The sequence below is a fragment of the Myotis daubentonii genome, chromosome 18 (assembly GCF_963259705.1).
Source record: "Myotis daubentonii chromosome 18, mMyoDau2.1, whole genome shotgun sequence".
In the NCBI taxonomy this organism is placed as follows: Eukaryota; Metazoa; Chordata; class Mammalia; order Chiroptera; family Vespertilionidae; genus Myotis; species Myotis daubentonii.
The window spans coordinates 39,198,627-39,225,029 of record NC_081857.1 but is presented as its reverse complement, the minus strand read 5'-3'; the positions used below and the strand labels follow the sequence as shown (position 1 = coordinate 39,225,029).

Below are 26,403 nucleotides of genomic sequence, written 5' to 3'. Positions count from 1 at the left end.
CATATTCCATGTTATGATCAAAGGAAGTTTTTTGTTTTTTAATACATTTCCATCAACCTCAGAGAGAGAGAGAGAGGAAGGGAGAGAGAGACAGAAGCATCAATGATGAGAATCACTGATCTGATGCCTCCCCCACACCCCCGCTGAGGATCAAGCCTGCAACCCTGACCAGGAATCAAACTGTGACCTCCTGGTTCATGGGTTGATGCTCAACCACTGAGCCAGCACCAGCTGGGCCAAAGGTAAATCTTTTCAGCACTAATTTTAAGTAATTTTTAAAATATATATTTTATTGATTTTTTACAGAGAGGAAGGGAGAGGGATAGTTAGAAACCTCGATGGGAGAGAAACATCGATCAGTTGCCTCCTGAACACCCCCTACTGGGGATGTGCCTGCAACCAAGGTACATGCCCTTGACCAGAATCGAACCTGGGACCCTTCAGTCTGCAGTCCGACGCTCTATCCACTGTGCCAAACTGGTCAGGGCTAATTTTAAGTAATTTGAAATACTTTGAAGTCATTTTTCATACTTTGCTTAAATAGGGTCAAAGTGTCTCCCTTTAGTATGGGATTGATGAAAGATTCTGTCAATTCCCTTTCATGAGGATTCCTACTGGAAAGGTCTGGGTGATCAGTATAAATGAAGAGACGAGGGACAAGGCTGGACAGAGACACAGCAGTGGAAAGTCCGTCTGTTCGGGGAAAGCAATGAAGCCGAGTCCAGGCTGAGGTGCGGGAGTCGGGAGCAATGCAGTGTTTCTGGGAAAGACGATGAACTGATCAGAGCCAGGCTCCCAGCGGACAGATGGGATGGAGAGGGAAGAGATGAATGTAGCCATGCAGGCAGAGTATACTATGAGGCAGGGCACTGAGCTCATTTTCAAGGTAAGTGCATAACTGGCGTGCCACTAGCTTTGAAGACGACTTGCAAGGTGAAATTCCCATTGTATATACTCATGGCTTCGCCATTCTACCAGCTTGGTGGATCTCAGCAATATGACCTGTCCCCTACTTGGGGATGTCCCCAAAGGCATGCACATATCCGAGATAAACCATGTTAGCCGTAGCACTGAAACTCTTTCCCCCCATTACATGAAGCGGTGCTTCTCTCTCCTCCATGACTATCTCCACCCCAGTTCCAGCCAGCAAGCTGCCGAAGAGGGCGTTCGAAACCCATGGACAGTGTTCAAATCACGAAGCTCCCCTTTCCTCCCATCACCTGCACTCCTGTGTTGTATGATGTTTTAGGCCAACGGTTCTCAACCTGTGGGTCGCCAACCTGTGGGTCAAGACCCCTTTTGGGGTCAAACCACCCTTTCACAGGGGTCGCCTAAGACCATCGGAAAACACATATATAATTACATATTGTTTTTGTGATGAATCACTATGCTTTAATTAAGTTCAATTAGTAACAATGAAAATACATCCTGCATATTAGATATTTACATGATGATTCATAACAATAGCAACATTACAGTTATGAAGTAGCAACGAAAATAATTTTATGGTTGGGGGTCACCACAACATGAGGAACTGTATTAAAGGGTCGCGGCGTTAGGAAGGTTGAGAACCACTGTTTTAGGCTAAGTATGAGAGATCAGAATTTAGCCCCAAGGAAGTAGTGAATCCTAGAGAGACTTGAAAACTACCCTTACCCCCTGGGAAAAAGTTGTAAACACTCAATTTTCTTTAACATTCTTTAATGCCAACAGCAACAAAAACCAAGCATATCAGGAACTCTCTACAAACACTCCCAAACAAAACAAGCGTATTAAAAAAAACCCAACAACAACGTGTCAAGTAATCTCAAAACTAAGTTACTTGAATAATGGCTACACGAGAGCGTCCTCGGCGAGCCCTCCCTTGGCTGAGACCCCGACTCTCAGGACGGGCGGCTCACGGACTCGCATCGCGCAGGTCGACCTTCACGGCGGACCCGTCCCTGCTCAGCCTCACCGTGTCGGCGATGAGCGCTCGCATCGTGTCCACGCTGTCACACAGGCGGTTCACCTTGGGATAAGCGAGCAGCCTTTCCAGCGGGACGTACAGCTTATTCCCAAAGCGGAACGGTTCGGGAGACTTCTCGATTTTGCGTTTCTCAAGTTCTGTGAAGACTGGTCCAGAGAAGGTGACGAGCCCGGTGTCGCTGACCTGGTGGCCGTTGCCATCGCCGCGCTGTAGGATCCTCAGGCTGGAGACGTATCTCTGCCTCATGCTTTGGACTTGCCGAGACACCTCATTTGCTAATGCGAGTTTGCGGAGTTCCTTTTGCTGTAAACTTGGATATGAAACGGAATAAACCTGGAGCCGGGAGGAAAAAACCAATTAGGATATAGGAAAATGTTCCAGACCATGAGTAGTAACTTCGTACCACATGAGGAATTAACTCTATGGCCCTAGCCGGTTTGGCTCAGTGGATAGAACATCAGCCTGTGGACCGAAGGGTCCCGGGTTCGATTCCACTCAAGGACACATACCTGGGTTGTAGGCTCCTCCCTGGCCCGAGCCCTGGTCGGGGCTTGTGCAGGAGGCAACCAATCGATGTGTTTCTCTCGCATCGATGTTTCTCTCTCTTTTTCCCTCTCCCTAAAAAATCAATGGGAAAATATCCTTGGGCAAGAATGAAAAAAAAAGAAAAGAATAACTGTATAGTATGTGCAAATGTCAAACCCTACTAACTGTAAATACTGACACATGGGGTCAAAATGGAAAAGTGTTGCTAAATAAAGAGGGAGATGTGTTTGTTCTTCCCCATACCTCCGAAACCAAAGGGTCTGAGGCACTTGGAGGCTCAGTTCCAAATCAGTTTCTGAGCCCAGCAGTGAAATGCCTGCTGGCTTTCCTCTTCCTGCCAAGAACCCTGACGCATTCCGCAAGGGAGGCCGCTGGCCCACCAGCTCAAAAGACCACTCGTCTCAAAGCTCTGACCGCGGTGGGGACGTAGGCTTCTCCCAGGGTCACCCTCAGGATCAGGCCACCACTCCTCTCTGCTGCGGCAACTCTTGATAGGGAACTGTTCACCTTCGAGGTACATGCAGTTCTTGTCCCGACAGCTGCCCCACAAAGAGCACTCACAGTCTACACGGCCGGCGTGGCTCAATGATTGAGCAGGGACCTATGAACCAGGAGGTCATGGTTCGATTCCCGGTTGCAGGCTTGGTCCCCAGTGGGGGATGTGCAGGAGGCAGCCACTCAGTGATTCTCTCTCATCATTGATGTTTCTATTTCTCTCTCTCCCTTCCCTTCCTCTCTGAAATCAATAAAAAATAAATTGAAAAAAGAACACTCACAATCTTATAAACGTGCTGACCACACTGCTCTGCCACGCACGATTCCGTGGCCGGCGCTCCGACTTTCCGGAAGACCCCTATCTGGGTACAGTAGCCAACATGCCCAGCTCCTTCCGGTGGCTCCCCCACGCCAGTAAACTCCACGGAGTAATTGTAGAAACCTGCCACCCCTAAGGCCCTGGAATCAAAACAAGGAGAGAGATGGTTTTTTCTAAACTCAGAACTACTGTTACATAGACAGCGATTCCCGGTAGAACAGAACGCGAACAATGCAAGGAACCAAAAGACCGCTGAGCTGCAGGTTCTTACACATCACACTATGCCACAGCGTGGGGTCTGCTTACGTCTCTGAGGGGCATTCAGGCAATGACTGCGAGGGTAATGAACCACAGGAACACGGAGACAAGGAATGTTGTGGGACAGAGCAGAGGAATGGACAAGGACACCACGAAGGCTATAATCCCAACTCCTATTTGGGTGTGGAATTGTGCCAAGAACCCGTGGAGCCCCTGGGAGATGCCCCTGAGCCAGGGCATCACTCTCAGTGCCACGCCTTCCCTCGATCCTGTTTCCTGACGCCTCACACCTGGAGGGCACACACCTTTCCCACACCCGCCTGAGACGTGAGAGAGAGAACGAACTTCCCACTGGCTTGGCTCATGTGCTCTGCGGAAGGAAATCGCATCAGTCACATATCCATCAAGGTTTACTCCCCAGGATTTTTAACGCCCGTGGGGGTCCCGAGAAACCAAGACACCTTTGCACTCACCAGGTCTGAAACTGCTTCCTGTTCCACTCAAATTTGTGATCTGAATCTCTCAAGGTCACTGCCGGGAACAGGGGGTTGAAGTCCGAGTTGGGCGTGCTGATGACAACCATGGCCGGAGACAGGTACCCAAACACGACTTCGGGAAACCTGGCCAGGTCCTCAGAATCCAAATGTTCTATTCTGAAAGGGTCAGCGGGGACAGATCGAGTCAGATCGAGCTTCACTTGCACGATTTCCCTAACTGCGCAAAACAAGGTCTGTCTCTACATTGATGTGTGTCCCCTTGGAGGATGTAACAGTGACCTGAAACGGCCTCGTCCTTCCCTTCGCCCATCCCGGATGAGACGGGGTGGTAACAGGCCAGTCCCAACCGACAAGCAATTTTCTTTACAAATAAAAATCCAGATTACATTTAGGGAACAAAGTTTACGAAGACTAACCCAGTGACATTTTTCTAATGATACAGAAGGAATGCGTTTAATACTTACAACTCGATACACGTGACTAAGTCAAATCCAAGCAAACGAGAATCTCTCTCCACAGCAGAGCCGTGGTACAAGATGATCGACAGATTCAGGTCCCGGGGGCACAGGTACTCCCCCGAGAATGGAGACAGTCTACACCTGCAAAATCGTGATTGTAGAAGTCAGCGCACTTGAGCACAACTGCTTAGACCAGGGGTGGGCAAACTTTTTGACTCGAGGGCCACAATGGGTTCTTAAACTGGACCGGAGGGCCGGAACAAAAGCATGGATGGAGTGTTTGTGTGAACTAATATAAATTCAAAGTAAACATCATTACATAAAAGGGTCCGGTCTTTTTTTTCAATAGTTTTATTCATTTCAAACCGGCCGGATCCGGCCCGCGGGCCGTAGTTTGCCCACGGCTGGTTTAGAGTTATCCCAACTACAGACATGAGAGTAACTTCCTTTCACGGGGAGGGAGTAACTGGCCAATCAGAACAAGGTACTGAATATTTGCCATTGCTCCCATTTTTAATATTTTTGGTCTCCCGGCTCACTTTGGATCAGTGATTTTCAGCTTCTTGCCCTTTATAAGAAACAGCCTTTTGAAACAATCCGTGGAAATCCAATATATACAGGATATTGGCGAGCTGCTCTGCTTCGAACTGGAGATGGCGGCCTGGGGCTCTGCCGTTACCATGGTGTCCGGCATCAACCTAATTAGATTCTTGCCCTTTGAAAACTGAGTCTGCAGTGCGCTGACGATTATAATTACTTAATTGAGACTCCACTTTCTACATTGGAAGGGAACAGGTATTCACAGCGTATATAGCTCATTAGCATGAGGGCATAGTCATTATTCAGAGAGCCTGAGGCTCTCTCGGTGTATAACGTACAACGCATTTTAACATGTAACATAGTGTAAATCTTGCATAAAATCGGCCCTTCCTCTAAGCATATGTAATAGTGCCACTGGTTTTAGATCAATGCACAACTCCTCCAGAAACTAGGCATTACCTTTGCGATCCTATTTTATCTTTATTGATATCTACTCCAACAATCAGTTCCAGGCAACTGTGCGATTTAATCATCTGTATGAGGGAAGCATTGCCACACCCCAAGTCTGCCACCTGTAGATGAGACCAGTGTCATTTCAAAGACGTTTACAGCCAGAGAAGTCAAGGGCGACCAAAGACCTTTACAGGGAGTGGGCAGCGGAAGTGAAACCATAAGAAAGCATCGAATGGAAGGATCTCTTTGGCAGAAAAGAAGTACATGAGAGGAAATTAATCTCGAGACAGGATGAGCCTGGGGGGCGGGGGAAATAAGTCCTGTTTAACCTCACATGTTAACCTAGCACTCGTTCATTCCACTTTGCTCCTCCAGCTCCTCCAAGCTTAGTTTTCCCTCTCTAACCCTTTCCCTCCTCGTGAGAGTATTTCCGAACAGTCTCTGGTTACTTACTAACCAAGGCTCCTGCATTTAACAAAACATCTTATAAGAGAGTTTTAATGAAATGTTTGGAAACCAAGACCTACCTTCTTGGGTTTGTGCTGATTCACTAGGTCGTTAACGAAGCTGTAACGCTGTCTGTATAGCGGAGGGGAAAAATTAATCACCTTCTTGACGGGAAGATCAAAATGACCATCCACCACACCGTGGCCCTGAAAGTTTACAAACAAAAAGTGTTTTAAGTCACACATGACTTCGGGGATTGGGTAAGAAAAAAACAGCTTTATTTCCCCCAATTAATTGGCAGAACCGAATGGCCCGTCAACCATCTCTGTTTTCACTACAGCCATTAGGTGGCCTTGCATTTCCTCCACAGTCCATCTAAGTCTCCTCCCTTATTAAGAACCTGGCTTTATATTTTCTATTGCTCAGAGTCAGCTGAATGGAAAATTGCTTATGAATGCATTTGATAAAACAGTTATAAGCCTCCTGGCCACAAGGGCTCTTTCGTGAACTTCCAACGCCTGGAGTCCAGGCAGGCAGGAGGCTGGAAACTGTTCATGATTGACAGTCTCTCGATGACCAACCTGAAGTCAGGCTCCTCTTTGACTAGACCCGGACCTAGACCCTGTCGAGCCCAGTGTTAGCAAGATTCCTAAGCATCCTCTACCCTTATGATGTGATCAAACTCAGCCTCTGATTAAGTTCTTCATTTTCCATCCTGGATCTCTGATCACCACGGCCTGCCCTCAGCCAGAATCTTAAATCTTTAAATCATTTAGCAAGAATCCCAAACTCTTGATGTCTCCTCTCTTTTCCATCCACTGACCCCTGCCTCTCACTCTGCTCAGAGGCTATAAGTCCATTAGTCTTTGTTGTATATGGAGTTGAGCCCAGTCTCTCCCCTCACTGCAATGCACTTGCTGCAACAGTCCTAATAATGGTGCCAGAACGTTTCTTTAACAGGACCCGTTAGGAAAAAGGAATTATGATTAAGCCTTAACAGCTATGCCTGCTCCTAAATACTACCAGCGTTATAAAGAAATGCAGTCCAAAAGGCACTTCTGTCCAAGAGAAATAAAATACAAGCCAAACATGCAACTTTCTTATAGCCTATTTTTTAAAAACGTTTTTAAAGCGGAATCATAATATTTTATTAACGCAATATACCTAAAGTTGCCAGAATAACTCTTGAGAGTCATAAAAGCAGGTTAGGGAAGGCAGCAGTTACCTCTTTGTTGTTGCTCTGTTCCATTTTGTGTCTCCAAGTTTCCTTGAAACAAAAATGTAGATGTATCCTTCCAGGAATCAGCAACAACTGGGCTGTAAATTAAAAATTATCAGTTATAGGGGACGGGAAGTGATAAAAATAAATAAATCAGTTATAAAAAGAAGTGGGGTGAAATAGCTGCCTAGATCAGTAGGAAAGGGAGAGAGTGGTCTTTCTCCGTTCTCTTTCCGTGTTACCATTTAATCCACACAATTTATTCAGTACGTTTTATTTCAGACAACAGCCAGCAGCTCAGAAACCTAAGTAATATGCCAAACGCAGCTAAATGCAGCCCAGGGTACCACTAAGGTACCATTCTTTCCTTTGACTGTTCTTTTACTTTGATACAAACTAAACAATCAGAGCAGTCTGACCTTTCATTAAAGCCCTCAGTCTCATTCAAATCGCTTGCAAGAACCCTTTCACACACAGTCCAAATGAAATTTCGAGGGGGAGAAAAGTGTCCCACGTAATAAGCTATAGGTGCTCCAACATCTATCCAATAATTCACCATGAACTTGAAGTTAAATTCTGGTTCTGATCGCACACCTGTCTCTCTCAGCGACAACGTGGGCTAAATTGTAGGCAGGTGGCCGATGGGCTGACTCACAGGTGGAGGTGGTGTGCTACAGCGGGGCCAGTTTTCTGCTAACACCACGAGGATGTCTGGCCCAATGAGCGGGGTTTGACAGTCATCCTTGCTACAGGTGTGATTTCCATGTAGGAGAGTTTTAAGGAAATGAAAACATTTGAAAAATGGTCTGGGTTTCTTTTCTTTCTGCTTTTCCCCCTATTTCTTGCTATACTTGAGCCTCTCAGGCGGTCCTTGGCCTTTTGTGTTTTCAGGCTAACTTGGTGAATCCTGCTGATGGATCTTAAGAAGGTGGGTTGCATCTGGCTCACACTGGTCCAGTTGGTCACGGGTCTCAAAGCCCTGATTGCACATCCGTTAAGAACCACCCAGATATTGAAATCATCATGACCACGGCCCAGGCACTGACCTTGGGGCGTATTTCATTCTGTTGGCCAGGGCGGACGGAGGCTTGACCATAGCACTTTCTAAAATCTCAACCAGTCAAGGTGGAGAACACCTGATACAGTGGACAAGCTTCCTTGTTATAAACTTTCAGACGAAGGGACATGTCTGTTCTCTTGGTACCAAGGACCTAGAATCTAGGACCTTAGATGATATCGGGGCAGGTTAGGTAAAATGGAGAGGTACTTGTTTGGGGTTCACCAGTGTGTGTCACTTTTTAATATCCTGGCGGGAAAAAATAAATTAAAATGTAGGCAACATGTCAATGGCCTAACTTTCCGGGTTATTCTCTAGCTCGAAGCCCGAAACCCTCCAGCTGCCCAGCCTCACAGTCCGGGGCAGGAGCCGGCGCCGGTCTTACCTGCGACTCAGACGCGCAACCAGCCGGCAGAGCTCGGAGCTGCCGACCGGCCGAGAGCGCGGCGCCGCCCCTCCCCCCGGCCCCACCCCCGGCCCCGGCCCCGCCCCCGCCCCCGCCCCGGCCGCCGCGCACGCGCAGTCTCGCCGCGTGACGTTCCCGCGCGCGGCCGCGCCGGCACCGGCGGCTCTTAGGCGGTGCGCGCCGTCGTCCCCCGCGCGGCGCCCGCCCCCCGCCGCCCCCTCCGCGCTCCGAGGCGTCGGTTTCGTGTCCTAACGGCCGCACTGGCGCAGGGCCCGCAGCCATTTCCGGGCGCGACTGATGGACGGGGCGGCGCGTCCGCGGGCCGCGAGCTGTGTGTTGGGTGCGCGGCGCTCCCCGCGCGCGGCCAAAGCTGCAAACGGCCCCGGAGCCCGAGGGGTCCGAGGCAGCCGCCACTCGGGTCCCCGGCACAGCCCACGGGGGCCTTCGGGGTACCCGGGCTGGGTGAAGTTGCTGCAACACCGCTGAACTCAGAAAAGCTGGCAGCCCCCAAACTGCAGCGGGCACCTTCTGCGTGTTGGGGCGCAACTATCTGGTCTCCTAGAGGCGCCATTGCAGGGGGCCCTCTCCCCCTGCAGAGATGCCGCTTGACACTTTACCCATCAGTTACTGCCGTCCTGTCGGTGCTGGAAGAGTGTAAGGAGGGCAAGAGGAGAAGGAAGCCACGATGCCGCCTTTGGGGGTGGGGCATGCTTTTAGTCCTATTTTATTTTTTTAATCTGTGTATTGATAAGGGAGAGGGAGAGAGAGAAACATCAATGATGACAGAGATGCCTCCTGCACGCCCCCCACTGGGGATGGAGCCTACAACCCGGCATGTGCCCTGACCAGGAATCAAACGGTGACCTCCTGGTTCATAGGTGGATGCTCAACCCCTGAGCCGCCCTGGGCCGGGCTCATTAGTCCTGTTTTAAAAGAGAAAGCGCCCTTGGCGGGGCTGCTCAGTTGGGTAGAGAGCGTCCTTTAGATACCCCAAGGTTTCAGGTTCAATGCCGATCCCTGGTCAGGGCACATACAAGAAGCAACCAATGAATAAGTGGAGCAGCAAATCGATGTTTTCCTTTCTACCTCCCTTCTCTCTCTCTCTCTCTCTCTCTCTCTCTCAATCAATCAATCAATCAAAGGAATGACATTGACACCCTACAATATGGATGAACCTTGAAGACATTATGCTGAATGAAAGAAGCCAGACACAAAAAGGCAAATATTGTGTGGGAGTGAGGTGGTAGGGAAAATAATTTTCAGTAGCTCTCTTTTGTGGACATGAGATGCTAGTCCTGTTCATTGTCTTGGAGGTTTTGTTACCTACCTGAAAACTGGACTGGAGCCTGGCGGGGGGAGGTGGGAGAAGGTATAGGGGAGATAGCTGGTGAGGGAGGGAGACTTGACTTGGGTGATGAACACACCATACCAGGGGTCCTCAAACTTTTTAAACGGGGGGGGGGCCAGTTCACTGTCCCTCAGACCGTTGGAGGGCCGGACTATAGTTTAAAAAAAAAACTATGAACAAATTCCTATGCACACTGCACATATCTTATTTGGAAGTAAAAAAACGGGAACAAATACAATATTTGTATTTGCATGTGGCCCGCGGGCCGTAGTTTGAGGACCCCTGCCCTATACAGTGACCAGATGATGTGCTTTGGAATTGTGCACCTGAGACCTGTATAATTTCATCACCCCAAAAATCAATAATAAGGACAAAATTGGACTGGATCCTGAAGTCTAGTTCTCTCCAATATCTGACTAACATTTTTTTAAAATGTATTTTTATTGATTTCGGAGAGGAAGGGGGAGGGGGAGAGAGATAGAAACATCAATGATGAGAGAGTCATTAACCCTTTGCGGTCGTATTAAATTTGGACATGGGTGTCGTACTGGTCGGAATTAATTTCCATAGAAAGAGCAGTGATACATAACATGCAAGATTATGAAGGATAAACAAGATTTATTAATTCTTTTTTGGAACTACGTCAGTACTAGTAGAATCACTACAAACGTTATCACTTTCTACGTCAGAGTCAGTATTCAAGGTGCCAAAATAAAACTCTTCATCGTTACTTTCAGATTCGCAGTACACTTCTTTCGGTAACTTTCTTTTTGGCATTTTGGAGTATTATTTTGAAATATCTTAACAAGCGAGAATGCCTAATTACAGTTAAACGTAATTTGCAAAGCTTTATTTGAAATTCTGGGAAGTATCTCCGAAGCTTGTCGATTTCTTCGCTCTCAACAGGCGACTGACTCTCCACGGTGTTTTGCATGGCAAGTGTGGAACAACCGCGTTTGTTTATATTGAGTTTCGATATCTCTGATTTGTTGGGGCAGTGTTTTGGTTCGTGACAAGGTCGCTTAGACACTTAAGAGCTTTCGGAGAAATTATGAACTGATACATGAATGAATAGAGTTAAGATTCGTACGGTTCCTTGCTGTGGTGGCTGAGAGCAGACATACGACCGGAACCGTAAAAAAACTTTGGTGGCTGAGAGTAGACAAAGGATCGCAAAGGGTAAATTGACTACCCTCCTGCACACCCCACGCTGGGGCCTGAGCCCTCAATCTGGGCATGTGCCCTGACCTGGAATCCAACCAGTGACCTCCCGGTGCATGGGATGGCGCTCAACCAACTGAGCTATACTGGCTGGGCCACAGTTTAAAATTGTTAAAGAAAAAATTTTAAAGTTAACAGGTTATCTCTACAGGATTCCTGAATCTAGAGAGTTTTTGCCTTACCTGCTAGTTGGCTTGTCTATGAACTTGAATTCTCATATCCAGTTTTATCTCCAAATGTGCCTATTTCATCATTCTCCCAGTCTCTCATCATTGCTTTTTCTATCTCTCCCTCTCCCTTTCTCGCTGAAATCAATAAAAATGCATTTAAGAGGCTGAAAGTCATCCTTGGCTCTATCCTTGACCACACTTGGACATTAACACCTTGACCTCTTCAAGCTGTCAGTTGCATCTGTTCCTTCCTACAGCCAATGCCTTAGCTTACCCTTTGTCATTTATTTCTTCATTATACCTACTCTTACCTCCCTCCACCAGATTCTAAGTCCCACCGAGATACAGACCATGTTATACATTCTCAGAATGAGTTTCAAGTCAAACTGACCTTACATCCTGATTTGACTATTCCTCTCTAAACTTTGGAAATTTACCCTGAGTGTTGATTCATTCCGTTGAAAATGAGAAATAAGGTAACGCACTCTCAGGGAGTATGTATCATGTACCTTTTGTGGATCAAGTACTGGTTTGAGTGAAAAAAGACAGATAAAGGCCCTTCTATGATTCTAGTCCAGCAAGCGTGTCAGCCAGGCAATAAGTGAACAAAGGTTATCCTATGTACTATCTTGAGCCTGATGCTCAAAGTAGGATGAAATATTCAGAGAGCTTGGGAGAAAGCAATTGTATTTTGCATATAAAAGGAATCACTATAACCCTGCCCACGTAGCTCAGTTGGTTAGAGCATCGTACTAATAATGTTCAACCCAAGGTTGCAAATTTGATCCCTGGTCAGGGCACATACAAGAATCAACCAGTGAGTTCATAAATAGGTGGAACAACAGTCCAAGCCGTTTTGGCTCAGAGGATAGAGCATCGGCCCTCAGACTGAAGGGTCCTGGGTTTGATTCTGGTCAAGGACACGTTGCAGGCTCAATCCTGGCCCTGGTTGGGGTGCATGCAGGAGGCAGCCAATCGCTGTGTCTCTCTCACTTTGATGTTTCTCTCTCTCGGTCTCTCCCCCTCCCATTCTCTCTCAAAATCAATGGAAAAATATCCTCGGGTGAGGATTAACAACAACAACAACAAAAAGCTAAGTGGAACAACAAACCGACATTTCTCTCATCTCTATATCTCAATCTGTATTTCTATCTCCCTTCTTCTCGAAAATCAGTAAAAATTAATAAGAGGAATGAATGTAAACAGTTTGTGGCCAGAGGAAAATTGTGCCTGATTAAGATACACACATTCTTTGACACTCCTTTTGAGACACGGGGTCTGTGTTTCTTCATCTTTTGAATCTGGGTGGGTTCTGTGATTTCACCAATGAAGTGCCAGTTTCAGGCCCAGGTGTTAAGAGACTGGCCGTTTCTACTTCCTGTCTCTCGGAACACCTACTCCTGGAATCTGGATGCTAGGCTGCCAGCCCCACGCATAGGCCCACGTGGAGAGAAGCCAGGTGCGCCCCACCCCACCCCAGGCTGCCAGCACCAACCGGTCTTCCAGCCACGTGAGTGAGCCGTCTTGGAAACAAATCCTCCAGACTCAGTTGAGCACTTTAGCTAACAGCCCGAGGGCCACTGGAGCCACTGGAGCCACTGGAGCCACGGCCCCCACACCCAGAGCTGGGAGAGGCTGAGAAGTCCCTCCTCGGTAGCATTCTTTTGCTGATGACTGACTGGTATGGGTATATAAAAACCAGCTCCCTTTCCTTACGTTTGGAACAGCAATGGGGTATAATTTATACTCGAGTTCCCCCCGTCTGGATCAGGCTAAAGCCATTATCCAGAGGACTTGATATGAAATTCTGACCCTACTTTTTATTAAAATATATTTTTATTGATTTCAGAGAGGTAGGGAGAGAGATAGAAACATCAATGATGAGAATCACTAACAGGCTGCCTCCTGCACACCCCACACTAGGGATGGAGCCTGCAACCCAGGCATGTGCCTTTGACCTGGAATCGAACTGTGACCTCCTGGTTCATAGGTTGACGCTCAACCATCAAGTCACACCAGCTGGGCCGTGACCTCATAATTTAATCCATCATGTCCCTCTAATACAGCGGTTCTCAACCTGTGGGTCGCGACCCCTTTGGGGGTCCAACGACCCTTTCACAGGGGTCGCCTAAGACCATCAGAAAACACATATATAATTACATATTGTTTTTGTGATGAATCACTATGCTTTAATTATGTTCAATTTGTAACAATGTAATTGGGGGTCACCACAACATGAGGAACTGTATGAAAGGGTCGTGGCATTAGGAAGGTTGGGAACCACTGCTCTAATAGAACTTCTGTAAGAACCCTAAGCACTGAGGTTCACAGAGCTCCAGGTTTGTTGTTGTTTTTACATCTTCACCGAGGATATGTTTATTGATTTTAGAGAGACAGGAAGGGAAAGAAACATCAGTGGAGGGAGGAGCATTAATTGGCTGCCTCCCATGTGCAGACGGACTGGGGACTGAACCCGCAACCTTTTGATGTACAGGATGACGCTCCAACCAACCCAAACAACTGGTGGGGAATTTGCATCTTTTATAATAAAGGATATCTTTTACACTATTCCTTGTGATAATAAGTGTTGTCCTGAGTTCTGTGAGCTGTGATAGCAAATTATTTAGCCTGATGAGGGGGGTCACAGGAACCCCCGATTTGTATCCAAGTAGGACAGAAGTATGGGTAACCTGGGGATCCACCTCTTACGATTGAGTGTATTCTTATGGGTAGTCTGAGCCCTTAACGTGCAGTCTACTAACTCCAAGTTGTTAATGTGAGAATGGAATTAAATGATAGGACCCATCCAGGTGGTGTCCAAGGAGTTGGTATGGGGAAAGAAGCCCTCACACATTTGTTGTCAAGTGTTGTGAGTAGAGAAAGTTTTCTTTTAAATATTTAGTACCTGCCAAGTGTCAGTCATTGTGCCTAGTACTGGGAATGATTAGCTGAAAGGTAGCCAGCGGTTCTCAACCTGTGGGTCACGAACAATGAAAATACATCCTGCATATCAGATATTTACGATTCATAAAAGTAGCAAAATTACAGTTATGAAGTAGCAACGAAAATAATTTTATGGTTGGGGGTCACCACAACATGAGGAACTGTATTAAAGGGTCGCGGCATTAGGAAGGTTGAGAACCTAGACTAGAGCCTCCCTGTGGTGGCCCCAGATGTCAAATAAGCAGACAACTACAGTATATGCAAGCTAGTATGCAAATTGTATGGCTTATTGGTTTTCCCTAGCATCCTTGAAACAAATTTAAGTACTGTAGTAGTAACAGTTACCCAAACACATTACCTGTTCTTTCATGCCTCAGACCTTTGCCCAAGCTACCTCTAACTAGACCAGTGGTTCTCAACCTTCTGGCCCTTTAAATACAGTTCCTCATGTTGTGAGCCAACCATAAAATTATTTTCATTGCTACTTCATAACTGTAATGTTGCTACTGTTATGAATTCTAATGTAAATATCTGATATGCAGGATGGTCTTAGGCAACCCCTGTGAAAAGGTCGTTTGACTGCCAAAGCGGTCGCGACCCACAGGTTGAGAACTGCTGAACTAGACTATCCTTTCCTCTTTGCCTAGTAACTCCAAATAATTCTTAAATTTCAACTCATACCTTTGCAATCATCATCAAGGAAGCAGGAGTAGCTTTATCCAATACCCTTGATTATTCTGAACAACCTACCAATCGGGTCGGATTTTTAATACTTGATACTTTATACAATGGCTTCTTAAGTTACTCTAGATTCATGGTGGTTTTGAACAATAAAATGTTCAGAACACTAGAATATTTAATTTATTTTAGTGACACATGGAAATTATTTTAATTATTTACTCATTTATTCAATCATGAACACCGACTACATGACTGTTGGCTAGGTTTTTGTTTTTAAGAAAATTGATGGAAAATCAAAGCAATTTAAAAAAATATTTTATTGACTTTAAAGAGAGGGGAAGGGACAGGGGGAAAGAGAGAGAAACATCAATGTGAGAGCCCGAAACCGGAATCAAACCAGCAACCTTTTGGTGCTGGGGGCAATGCCCAACCAACTGAGCCACACTGGCCAGGGCTCAAAGCAATTTTTAAGAGAAACAATGAAGTTGGAAGATATAACCTACCTAATTTCAAAACTTGTTATAATGCTACAGTAATCCAGACAGTTTGATATTGGTGAAAAGATAAATATAAAGATCAATGGGACAAAATGGAGTCCAGAAATAAACCCATACGTGGTGGGTCAAGTGATTTAAAAAACTTTTTTTTAAAAATTGATTTTAGAGAAAGGGAGAAACATTTGTCACACTTATTTATGCATTCATTGCTTGATTTTTGTATGTGCCCTGACCAGGGATGGAACCCACAATCTCGGGGTATCTGGACAAAGTTCTAACTAACTGAGCTAAACGGCCAGGGCCTAAGTCTAGGTATTTAGCCAAGAGAAACAAAAACATGTCGGAATAAAGACTAATACACAAATGTTCATAGCAGCTATCACTTGTAATAGCCCAAAATTAGAAACGGAAATGGCCATCAATACATGATTGGATACACAACTTGTGGTAAAACCATACAATGTAATACTACTCTGTAATACAAACAAATGGCACATAACCAGCTTATACAATCAATAAGAATGAATTTCAAAAGTATGCTGAGTCGAAGCAGCCAGGCAAAAGAGAACACGGTGTATGATTTCATTTAAAACTCCAGGCTGAAGCTTCAATGGCCCGATTCCTATCCAGCCATGACTCCCCTCTAAGCACATTTCCTGGCTCTTGCCAACTGGGATGTGGACTCTCGTACAAGCCTCGATCTACCCAACTTGTTTCCATGTTCAGCCTCTCCTCTGCCTATCAGACTGCTCAGTCCATTGCCACCTGTAAAAACTCGTGCTTTTTGTAGCCTTCACTCCCAAACACGTGCGCCTTCTCTAGGTTGACAAGTAGCTTTTGAGAGAAGACAGGTTCTGACTCATTTTCACACTTTCCCCCACCTCCTCCCGCCCTCTCTGGCCCCATTTCGGTGCCTCGCCCAACGTTTACCACTCATTCTGCCTCCAAAGGACGTTAAGAACTCGGGGAGAAAGGACCGAAAACGCACCTAACAGAATGCCTGGCGCATCTACTGGGCCCTCCAAGTATGGTAGCTCTTTCCATGCTTAGCCCGGCCAGATGTTATCGCGATCTTACAGTTTCATAAATTTAGGCGCAAGCAAGACCTCTGCTCGGACGGTACCGCCCGAGGGAGGACAAAAAGGCCTCGCATCGTAATGGCATGGAGGCGTGATGGCCACCATCCCTTCCAGGGAATCTTAAAACTGCGACCTCGGGAGGCTCCACATACTCCGCAGGATTTAGGGGCGACTTTGCAAGCACAGAGTCATGCGAGCTCTCTCGGTGCCGGTTCCGAGAGCGGAGGCCGGGACCCCCGTTCCAACACTACAACATCCGAACCGGACCCGCAACGCCGCCCTCGGGCTGGCTCCCCAATTCCCAGAGGAAACGTGAGAGTCGGGAACTGGAGGCGCCCGCAGCGACTGGAGCTCGCAACGAACGCGCGGCGGAAGCCGGAAGAGGCCGGGCCCGCCCACTCCACCCGGGCGCCTCTGATTGGCTGCCGGCGAAGCTTGGAACTCTGGGGTCTGTGGCGTCACATCCGCCGGCCCGCCATCTTGTTCCCAGGGGCAGTTGGCGGAAGAGATCGTGCTCCCCGGCCGCCGGCTCGTCTTCCGCCGGGAGTTCTCGCGGCCCGCGTCTCGGCGTCTGCTCTCGACGACCCGGAGCCCATTTGTCGGCATCCTCGTCGCCCTCCCATCACCCGGCCGGGGCACAGCGAGGCGGCCCCCTCTCCCGACGGCGTTCCATGGAGTAGGGTCCCGGACCGTTGTCCCGAAGAGCGAGCGAGCTTGGCCCCCTCCCCCCCCCCTTGTCCCTCCCTCCTTCCTTCCGCCGCAACATGGCTAACAACAGCCCCGCGCTGACGGGCAACTCGCAGCCGCAGCACCAGGCGGCCGCGGCCGCTGCCCAGCAGCCGCCGCCGTGCGGCGGCGGCGGGGCCACCAAGCCGGCGGTGTCGGGCAAGCAGGGCAACGTGCTGCCGCTGTGGGGCAACGAGAAGACGATGAACCTCAACCCCATGATCTTGACCAACATCCTGTCGTCGCCTTACTTCAAAGTGCAGCTCTACGAGCTCAAGACCTACCACGAGGTGGTGGACGAGATCTACTTCAAGGTACGCAGCGTCTAGGCCCGGGCCGGGGCTGAGTTCGGAGAAGGGCGGACGGACGGACGGACGGAGGAAACGGGCGGAGGCGGCCCCCGAGGTCTGAAGATGTGGGGGTCGGAGGAGGGCATGGAGGCGGGGGGAACCGGTGGCTAGGAGTCGGCCAGGGAGGGGTCAGACGGGGGCCGCCCTCATTTCCTTTTCGGATGTTTCGGGCCGGGAGAGGCCGCCGCTGTTGACCTCGCGTCCCCTCCACTCCCCGCGCCTCCTGCCCACCCGTGGGGGGAGCTGGACGAGACGGGGGGGTGGGGGGGGAGAGCAGGAAACAGTAACGGACGCCTCTCCGGTTCGCAGCTTTAAAACTATTCCTTTTGATGGTGGATCTGCTCGGCGCCAACTTGTTGGTGCTTCTCCCGCTCACCCCGAGCCGAGGGCGGGTATTGACTTCAGTGTTGGCCTCGTGTTGTTGGTATTGACTGTCCAGACGGGGAAATGGCCGGGGCGGGGGGCGGGGGAAGAGGTGCCGGGGCGAGAGGAGGACGGAAGGCCTGGAAGTGTTCCCAGCAGGAAGGCAGGCGGGAGTGGTCTCGGCTCCCAGTGCGTTGGGCTCGTTAGCGGTCTCGGCCCTGGGCTTCTGCGGCAGGGCCGGTGCTGGCTTGGCCGTGCTGGGGAGCTCGCCTGGCGCCCCCTCACTGCACTCTTGTCTCAGTTCTTGTTTCGTTAGCAGGATTGACTCAGTCTTGCAGCGAGGCTCGGAGCAGCCCAGGGTCGCAGGTAGAGGTATGCACTATTAATCATGCTCAATCGCCATAAATGCATTTCCCTGGGTTAAATGGACGGCTAATTAGATTATTTTGGCCATTGGTTTTGGTCTTTTCTTTACCAGCTTAGATAGGCTTTCTCCACGTACCTGAAAATGATGTAGATTAAAAATAAAAAAAAAATCTTCCGGGCCTCCTAAGGTTATATTTTAAAGAGTATTTGTAATAGCCTTGACAATCTTTCAGTATTTTCGCTAGAGCATCTAATATAATGCAATCTGTTTTGTCTGTTTTGACTCTTAAAACATTTGAGAAACCACAGGAAGTATTTTCTGTGAGCTGAACGTATCTGTAGAGGTGTTAATAAAAGTTAAAATTTGAATTCGCTGTTCTGTCCACCTTTTTTCCATTTAAGTGATTAGGTTATTGAAGGCGGCTTTTTAATCATTTGCTTTCGATAGAAAAATCATCTTGAGAATATAGTTCAACTGCGGGTATAAAAAGTGCCCTGGAATTTTGATAATCCTTTTGCAAGAGTATTGTAATACTATCAACTAGGTTTTTTAGGTTTTTTAATGGTAAGGTCTTTTTCAGCATGGATACAGTGTGGTGAATATTCAACCCTTCCTTAGCTTTATTTACTAGTAAACTTCAAACTGTTGAAAATTGGGTTCCTGCTCTTCTTGTGGCAGGTTCTTTTTAATGTCAGACAAGTGTAATGTGATAGGAAAAGAGCTTGTTTTCAAATACTGTGTTTTGAAACACGTCAAGATTCTACTAGTAATTTAAATTCAGTTATAAAACTAAAGCCCCACACTTTCTTATCAAGACCTTAGATCAAATGATCATGGAAATGTGTAGGCTTACAATTTTGTAAGTCTGTTTTGTATTGCCTCCATGCTTTGGCTAGCCTTTAAGGAATTGAAGCATCTTTTATGCCACAAGCTGGGGGAAGGAAATGAAACAGTAAAGGGCAGGAGCCAGCTGAGCAAAATAGTGTAATCCTTCACATTTACATGCCTGCTCTTCTGTCAGAAGCCACTGAGAGGCTAAAATGTAATTAACGTTGGTGGAAATAGTTTTAGAAATACATTGTGAAAGAACAGGGTTTTCTTTTGCCTTTAAGAAACAGTAGGTCTTACCTTCCTAAAGGCCTTCTTGAGTTCTATCTTTTGTAGAGCTACTAATCTTTCTTTGCTATCTTTTAGGTAAAATATGTGGTTTTTATAGGGTGCCCACCTTAGCAAAGATGATACTGAATCTTTGGGTGTACTTAGTGTAATGACTAATCACATTTATTCAATTGAATTGGTTCACATAATTAGGTTGAAAATAAATTATACACTGACCAGCAAGAATGTTCTCTGTAGGTGTGGCTGTAATTTTATCTTTAATTAGGAATGAATGTAATGTCTGATCATGTTTTAAAAACGAATAAAATTCCAAAATTTTGCATCAGAAATCATTTCTGTTACTGTTCTAGCATGCTTTCTTCAAGTCATTTTTCTTTATTTTAATATCACCATAAAGTTGAACTATTAAGGGGATTTTAAAGATTTTTTGAAATAAATACTTAATCATTAATACTTTTTGCTTTAAGTAGGTATTTACATCCATTTTAAAATGATAATTTTCATTTTTTTAAGCAATTCATAAAAAAGCTATAAAGTTGGTGTGTCAAATATCTTCTACAAATATATGAGACTGGAAATGTTTGGCTCCACGTGCACCAGCTCTCTACAGAGCTAATGGGATTTCTACTCTGTAAAGCTGTGGTTTTGTTAAACCCTGGTAGCTTATTGATGCTCTCTGTTATTATCAAAGCAGTTTTTTAAAGTTGGTTTATGTGCTTAACATGTGTAAACAAAATAGGTACATCATGTCAAAATACCCAATTCCAGACTTTTGGAAGAGCTGCTCTCTTATCGAATTGGGTTTAATATTTTAATCATACATGTAAAAAATTTGAAGTATGAATGTTTGTTGTGTTCCTCTTTTCTATTTTCAGGTCACACATGTTGAACCATGGGAGAAAGGAAGCAGGAAGACAGCGGGCCAAACAGGGATGTGCGGAGGGGTAAGTAGAAGTACGTGCATTTTTCAGTTTTTCTGTGGCTTAGAACTAGGTTTATACTTATGTCAGTTACACGCTCAAATGATAATTAGCAAATCTTAGAAGTTTGGGTTTTTTGTTTTGTTTATTTTTTTAATCTAAATTCAAGTGTCCTATGAATGGAATTAGAAGTTATTTTTTTAATACTCCATTCTTAGTTCTGGATTATATCTTATTAATAATACCTATCAGGATTAATCAATTGGTGTTAAGTAATTCCATTAATTATTTTACTCCTTTTTTTTTTTTTAACTTTCCCTAAAAGGTTCGAGGTGTTGGAACAGGAGGAATTGTTTCTACAGCTTTTTGCCTGTTATACAAATTATTTACTCTGAAGTTAACTCGCAAGCAAGTGATGGGTCTCATAACCCACACAGACTCTCCGTATATTAGAGCCCTCGGATTTATGTACATAAGGTAATCATGTATTTATCTACATTTTCATAAGTATCTCATTTTAATTCACATGAGCCTAATCTATCTTTTTGTAATTCTAGGTACACACAGCCCCCTACAGATCTATGGGATTGGTTTGAGTCCTTCCTTGATGACGAAGAGGTATGTCAACAAGGGTAATAATTAGTTTCTTTTTCTGATTATACTCTCATGTTTTTAATCTTTCATTTATTTATTGGAGGTTTAATGCCTTCCGGAATTTTCTGTGGTTAAATTTATCTCACTCAAATACTTTAGGAATTAATGTCCTTTTACTAAGACTTGGCTTTTTATATATATTAGGTTAATTTTTCTTAACTTTTACTCATTTTTAAGTTTAAATGTTCTTTGATAATTATTAAGACTTTTCTCTTTCTAATTATGTTTCTGGTATTGATCTTGACTTGTATAGTCGATAGTGATGTTTTAAGGTGGACCATGCTCAAGATTAAAGTGATAAGACATGCTAATCATAGCTTTTCTCCCCTGAAACTTTTTAATTCTTACCTTCTAACTTCCAAATATTAATGTTCCCGCTTGCATAGAAGCACAGAAGTGAAAAGCTGGGTGAAACTTAAGTAGGCCAAGAGTTAAGATTTAAGATGACTTGTTCAAGGTGACCAAAATATTTCAGTTCTAGCTTTCTGACTCCTGTTATATATACTATACATACTTACAAAGCTAGTAACCTTTTTTAAAAATTATTCCAGATTTTGTTTTCATTATAAATCTAGTTTACCATTCAAGCTTAACAAGACTGAGCTTGTTAAATACGAAAAGAGTTACTTTGGGAAACTTTGTCAGATTTAAATCATAAATGTTTTATTAATAGACTTACATAGTGAAGCCTAAGAGCTCAAAGCAGACTTAACAGAGCTTTATTGTCCACATATCTACCCTTACCGCTGCTTTATGTTTTAGTAGTGCTTTTTATTTTATTTCATTATTAGTGTATATATATATTTTTTTCTTAGATTCTTTTCTTTTATTGTTTTATTGCTTAAAGTATTACAAAGAGTATTACATATGTCTCCTTTTTCCCCCCGCCCTTGACAAACCCCTGGCCTCCCCTACCCCCCAGTGTCTTATGTCCATTGGTTATGCTTATATGCATGCATACAAGTCCTTCGGTTGATCTCTTAACCCCCCGCCCCCCAACCCTCCCCAGCCTTCCCACTGCAGTTTGAAAATCTGTTTGAGGCAGCTCTGCCTCTGTATCTATTTTTGTTCATAAGTTTATAATGGTCTTTATTATCCATGAATGAGTGAAATCATGTGGTATTTTTCCTTCAAGTATATATTTTTTAATTGTCCTCGTGCCTTTTAGATCCAGCCTATACTCAGGAAAGCCCTCCTAAACTGAGAGGGAGGTTGCTGTGTGTCCTGCCAGACTTTCCTGTTAACAGCTGAGCAGAGAGAGCATAGGCCAGGACAAGTCAGTGGTCCTGTTATTACGGGTTAGCTAAAGAATTTGTTGAATTAAAGGATAGGTGTAATAGAAATCTTTCTAGTGTTGTTTTACACACCTAAAAAATTCTCTCATATAAACATGGCAAAATTTTGTCTGCATTTTTTTGGGGCCTGTTTACGGGGTGGTTCAGTATCTCAGAAGAAGCAAAAGGTGTGTGTTAGGTGATAAACTACAATCTTTAAACTATTTTTCTTTTTAGATGATATTTTTTTTTAGGCTGAAACACTTTATATTTAAAAGCATGTGCCTTTTAATAATTGGTATTTTATTAGGTATATTTCTGAATTCTTCTGTGTAATCTGTTTTTTTATTGTGTTTACAAATCTGAGGATCTCTATTTAAGCTAACTTATTGTTTTCTTCCTTAGATATCTGCAGCGATTATATTTGGAAATACTGTATATCTGAACACTTAAATGTGTGTGAGTGCAAGCAGTTTTACCTGTAGCTCTTGTTTTCCTGTTTAGATAACAAATCTCACTTTCCTTGTGTGCTTGCACTATAGGTTTGGGACTGACAATAGCTGACTAACATGTCCTGAGCTGTGAGAGGGCATAGCAAGAAGGCCTTCATGCGGTAATGACCCTTTTCAGAGACAATGGTCATCATGGATTATGCGTTTGCAATTATTTGTTCATTTATTTATTTTCTACATGACTAAATTAGAAACCTCACTGCTTCATGGCAGTTGGTTTGCTATTGCTTCCAGTTTTACTAGGGCTTCATTTTATATTAGGGCTGTCGAAAGATAGTCTTTAGACAGGAACTGTCTGAATAGTTCATATGTAGCTAGGTCACAGCACTAGGAATGATGTGTGCAAACATTTCCACAGAAGCAATGTATACTTAGAAGGTATGTGGAATGCAAATTTAAGTTGATTGTTCCACATAGCTAAGTAATGTAAGGGACTATTTCATGTTCTTACTGAGCTCCGTTCTCTCTATGCCCAGGAGGCTGCAGGTTTTGTTCGTACCTGCATGCACACACTAAGCCCGAGTATTTCTCTATCATTCATTACCAGAATAGAAGGGTACACATTGAAATTGTCCTGTTAGAATTTTTTTTTGTATTTGAGACTCCAAAGATGGTAATTTTTTAATAGTATTTATGAACATGTTGAAATAAATTTTTTTGACGGCTAGGGTATCTTTTGTGTTTCTGTAGGACCTAGATGTGAAGGCTGGCGGAGGCTGTGTAATGACCATTGGAGAAATGCTGCGGTCTTTTCTCACAAAACTGGAGTGGTTTTCTACCTTGTTTCCAAGAATTCCAGTTCCAGTTCAGAAGAATATCGATCAACAGATTAAAACCCGGCCGAGGAAAATCAAGAAAGATGGGAAGGAGGGCGCTGAGGAAATAGACAGACATGTTGAACGAAGGCGTTCAAGGTAATTAACGCTTAAATTGAGCTTATTTTAAAAACATGGTTTATACAAGGTCCTTGAAACCAGTGGCAAGCTTTGTTTATAGTGTTCATTTTATGAGGTGGTCACTTTTCCTCCCGAAAGGTCATTTTCTGCCTTTAATGCCACCTGCGGCAAAATCATGTATCTATAAATGTGAACAAGCAAGTTTTTTGCTTTAATCATTCTTTTTTTAAAAAAAAAAATATTGATTTTTTTCAGAGAGGAAGGGAGAAGGATAGAGAGTTAGAAACATCGATGAGAGAGAAACATCTATCAGCTGCCTCCTGCACACCCCCTACTGGGGATGTGCCGGCAACCAAGGTACATGCCCTTGACTGGAATCGAACCTGGGACCCTTCAATCTGCAGGCCAATGCTCTATCCACTGAGCCAAACTGGTTAGGGCTAATCATTCTTGATATGTTCATGTAAGCTAGGGATTTAAATTAATAACACTGGTATAAATTAAATTTTTTATAATGTTTAATTCAGATTTTTTTCTCTCCTCCCTCTTTCTTAAATATTAGGTCTCCAAGGAGATCACTAAGCCCACGGAGGTCCCCAAGAAGATCAAGAAGTCGAAGCCATCATCGGGAGGGCCACGGGTGTTCTAGTTTTGATCGAGAATTAGAAAGAGAGAAAGAACGCCAGCGTCTAGAACGTGAAGCCAAAGAAAGAGAGAAAGAAAGGCGAAGATCCCGGAGTATTGATCGGGGCTTAGATCGCAGGCATAGCAGGAGTAGGGAAAGGCATAGAAGTCGCAGTCGGAGTCGTGATAGGAAAGGAGACAGAAGGGACAGGGATCGGGAAAGAGAAAAAGAAAATGAGAGGGGTAGAAGGCGCGATCGTGACTATGACAAGGAAAGAGGTAATGACCGAGAAAAGGAGCGAGAGAGATCAAGAGAACGGTCCAAGGAGCGGAGAAGTAGGGGCGAGGTGGAAGAAAAAAAACATAAAGAAGACAAAGATGATAGGCGGCACAGGGATGACAAAAAAGATTCCAAAAAAGAGAAAAAACACAGTAGAAGCAGAAGCAGAGAAAGGAAGCATAGAAGTAGGAGTAGAAGTAGGAATGCAGGGAAACGGAGTAGAAGCAGGAGCAAGGAGAAATCCAGTAAGCACAAGAGCGAAAGCAAGGAGAAGTCAAATAAACGAAGTCGGAGTGGCAGTCAAGGAAGAACTGACAGTGCTGAAAAAAGAAAACGAGAGCGGAGCCCCAGCAAAGATAAATCTAGAAAGCGTAGCGGCAGCAAAGAACGTGCCCACAAACGGGATCACAGTGATAGCAAGGACCAGTCTGACCAACACGATCAGCGAAGGAGCCAAAGCGCAGAACCAGAGAGCCAAGAAAAACCAGAAAAAAACAAAGACGAGACTGTGTGAACATGCTTTGTGAAAGTGGATCACATTGAATCCTATAAATCTTTGATTAAATCTGCTTTTTCCCCTCCCGAGTTGAGATTGTTGCGGTAGTGCGTACTCTTCAAGCTCCCGTAGGCTGCATTTTCATTTCCTCTTTTGTGTAGGGAAGTGCCTTTGTAATCCCATTTATTGCATTGATGTTTTCACCCAATTGTTGAGTTTGGTACATGATGCACAGATTGTTCTTGCATTTTTACTGTTTAGTTTTTGAAATGTACAGTCTGTACATATGTCCTGAAAATGTTTTACTTTCTTTGGCATGGTTGCCATGTTGGTTAAATTTGTATAAGGCAATAAACTGCCACTAATTCTATTTTTGTTTGTAGGTGTGGGATTATGGTTTGTGTACTGAAGTTTAGCATGGCTGTGCTTTTCGTAATAGAATGCTAAAGACTTTGACAATGGATCTTGGATGTTTGTTATAGGAAAATGCTTTCGATGTACATGAAGGCAGCAGTTGTAGGATTAACATTCTTGTCCACTGTATATTATCTTGGAAGACTCTTGTTAATATGTTATACTTAATATTCTCCACAGTAACTTTAGAGAGAATTTATGAGTAGTTTCTGATACAGAGGTTTAAATTAGGCTGTGATGTGATCAAAAGTCCTTTTAGCATTCTACCTCAAAGGGACACTGTTAGTATGCCTAAAATTTATTCACGTAGTTTTTTTAATTGAAAAAATACATGACATGTATCTTTTTTTAATTTCTCAGATTTTAAAGTACTATATTAAAGGGAAAAAAATGTCTAAAGCCCAGCATTCTTGCAGCAACCCTATACTAACATGAAATTGGGAGAGGGTGGGGCAGATGAGTAGAGAACTAGATTCAAGCCTCAAGCTTCCAAAGCATTTTTATAAATGGAAAATACTTAAATTATAAAACAGCTTGATATAGTGTCCTTTTTTTAAAATTCAAAACTTTTTTATTGATAATGAAGATTGCTGTTTGAGTTTTTAAACTTAATGTAGAACAGAGAAGTATTAAAAGTAATGCTATGCTGCATTATTTAAGATTATTGGCAAATTATTTGATAGATTGTTCTTATGACTTGTATTCTGATTACAGAGAAGGATCATGAGTGTGGAATAAATACTGGATTAAATCCTTTTTCCTGGGTGTTGACTTTTCCCCTATGTGTTGATGTCTTTTAAAAAGT

General features: G+C 44.6%; 2 protein-coding genes and 1 non-coding gene across 6 annotated transcripts; 1 reads left to right on the top strand and 2 right to left on the bottom strand.

Annotated features, from left to right (window-relative positions):
• Window positions 1-1,433: 1,433 nt before the first annotated feature.
• HENMT1 (HEN methyltransferase 1) lies at window positions 1,434-16,922 on the bottom strand. Of its 4 annotated transcripts, none has more exons than XM_059674675.1 (8): window positions 16,513-16,922; window positions 7,208-7,299; window positions 6,063-6,188; window positions 5,542-5,654; window positions 4,549-4,683; window positions 4,061-4,240; window positions 3,292-3,469; window positions 1,437-2,302 (listed from the first exon to the last, which is right to left on the bottom strand). In XM_059674675.1, exons 2-8 carry the CDS (start codon window positions 7,229-7,231, stop codon window positions 1,898-1,900), a joined length of 1,161 nt encoding a protein of 386 aa, XP_059530658.1. In that variant the 5' UTR covers window positions 7,232-7,299; window positions 16,513-16,922; the 3' UTR covers window positions 1,437-1,897. The 4 variants fall into 4 exon arrangements, with proteins under 4 accessions (XP_059530655.1, XP_059530658.1, XP_059530659.1 ...); XM_059674676.1 differs by lacking the exon at window positions 16,513-16,922 and adding an exon at window positions 11,416-12,395; XM_059674674.1 differs by lacking the exon at window positions 16,513-16,922 and adding an exon at window positions 8,644-8,700.
• Window positions 16,923-17,113: 191 nt separating this feature from the next.
• On the top strand, window positions 17,114-26,354 carry PRPF38B (pre-mRNA processing factor 38B). Its single transcript, XM_059674671.1, has 6 exons — window positions 17,114-17,643; window positions 20,404-20,472; window positions 20,774-20,925; window positions 21,006-21,066; window positions 23,579-23,802; window positions 24,347-26,354. Exons 1-6 carry the CDS (start codon window positions 17,368-17,370, stop codon window positions 25,200-25,202), a joined length of 1,638 nt encoding a protein of 545 aa, XP_059530654.1. The 5' UTR covers window positions 17,114-17,367; the 3' UTR covers window positions 25,203-26,354.
• Window positions 22,251-22,378, bottom strand: LOC132221455 (small Cajal body-specific RNA 11). The gene has a single exon (XR_009449997.1). It is a non-coding gene; the product is annotated as a small Cajal body-specific RNA 11 (non-coding RNA).
• Window positions 26,355-26,403: the final 49 nt, after the last annotated feature.

Excerpts from the sequence above, each read along its gene's own strand:
- HENMT1 (XM_059674672.1), bottom strand. The coding sequence starts at position 6,227 with ATGTGTGACTTAAAACACTTTTTGTTTGTAAACTTTCAGGGCCACGGT. Across the intron at positions 4,241-4,548 it reads TTAGTCACGTGTATCGAGTT|AATAGAACATTTGGATTCTG; the intron begins GTAAGTATTAAA and ends TGACCCTTTCAG. Across the intron at positions 3,470-4,060 it reads AGGAAGCAGTTTCAGACCTG|GGCCTTAGGGGTGGCAGGTT; the intron begins GTGAGTGCAAAG and ends TTTTGATTCCAG.
- PRPF38B (XM_059674671.1), top strand. The coding sequence starts at position 17,368 with ATGGCTAACAACAGCCCCGCGCTGACGGGCAACTCGCAGCCGCAGCAC. Across the intron at positions 20,473-20,773 it reads AAACAGGGATGTGCGGAGGG|GTTCGAGGTGTTGGAACAGG; the intron begins GTAAGTAGAAGT and ends TTTCCCTAAAAG. Across the intron at positions 21,067-23,578 it reads CCTTCCTTGATGACGAAGAG|GACCTAGATGTGAAGGCTGG; the intron begins GTATGTCAACAA and ends GTGTTTCTGTAG.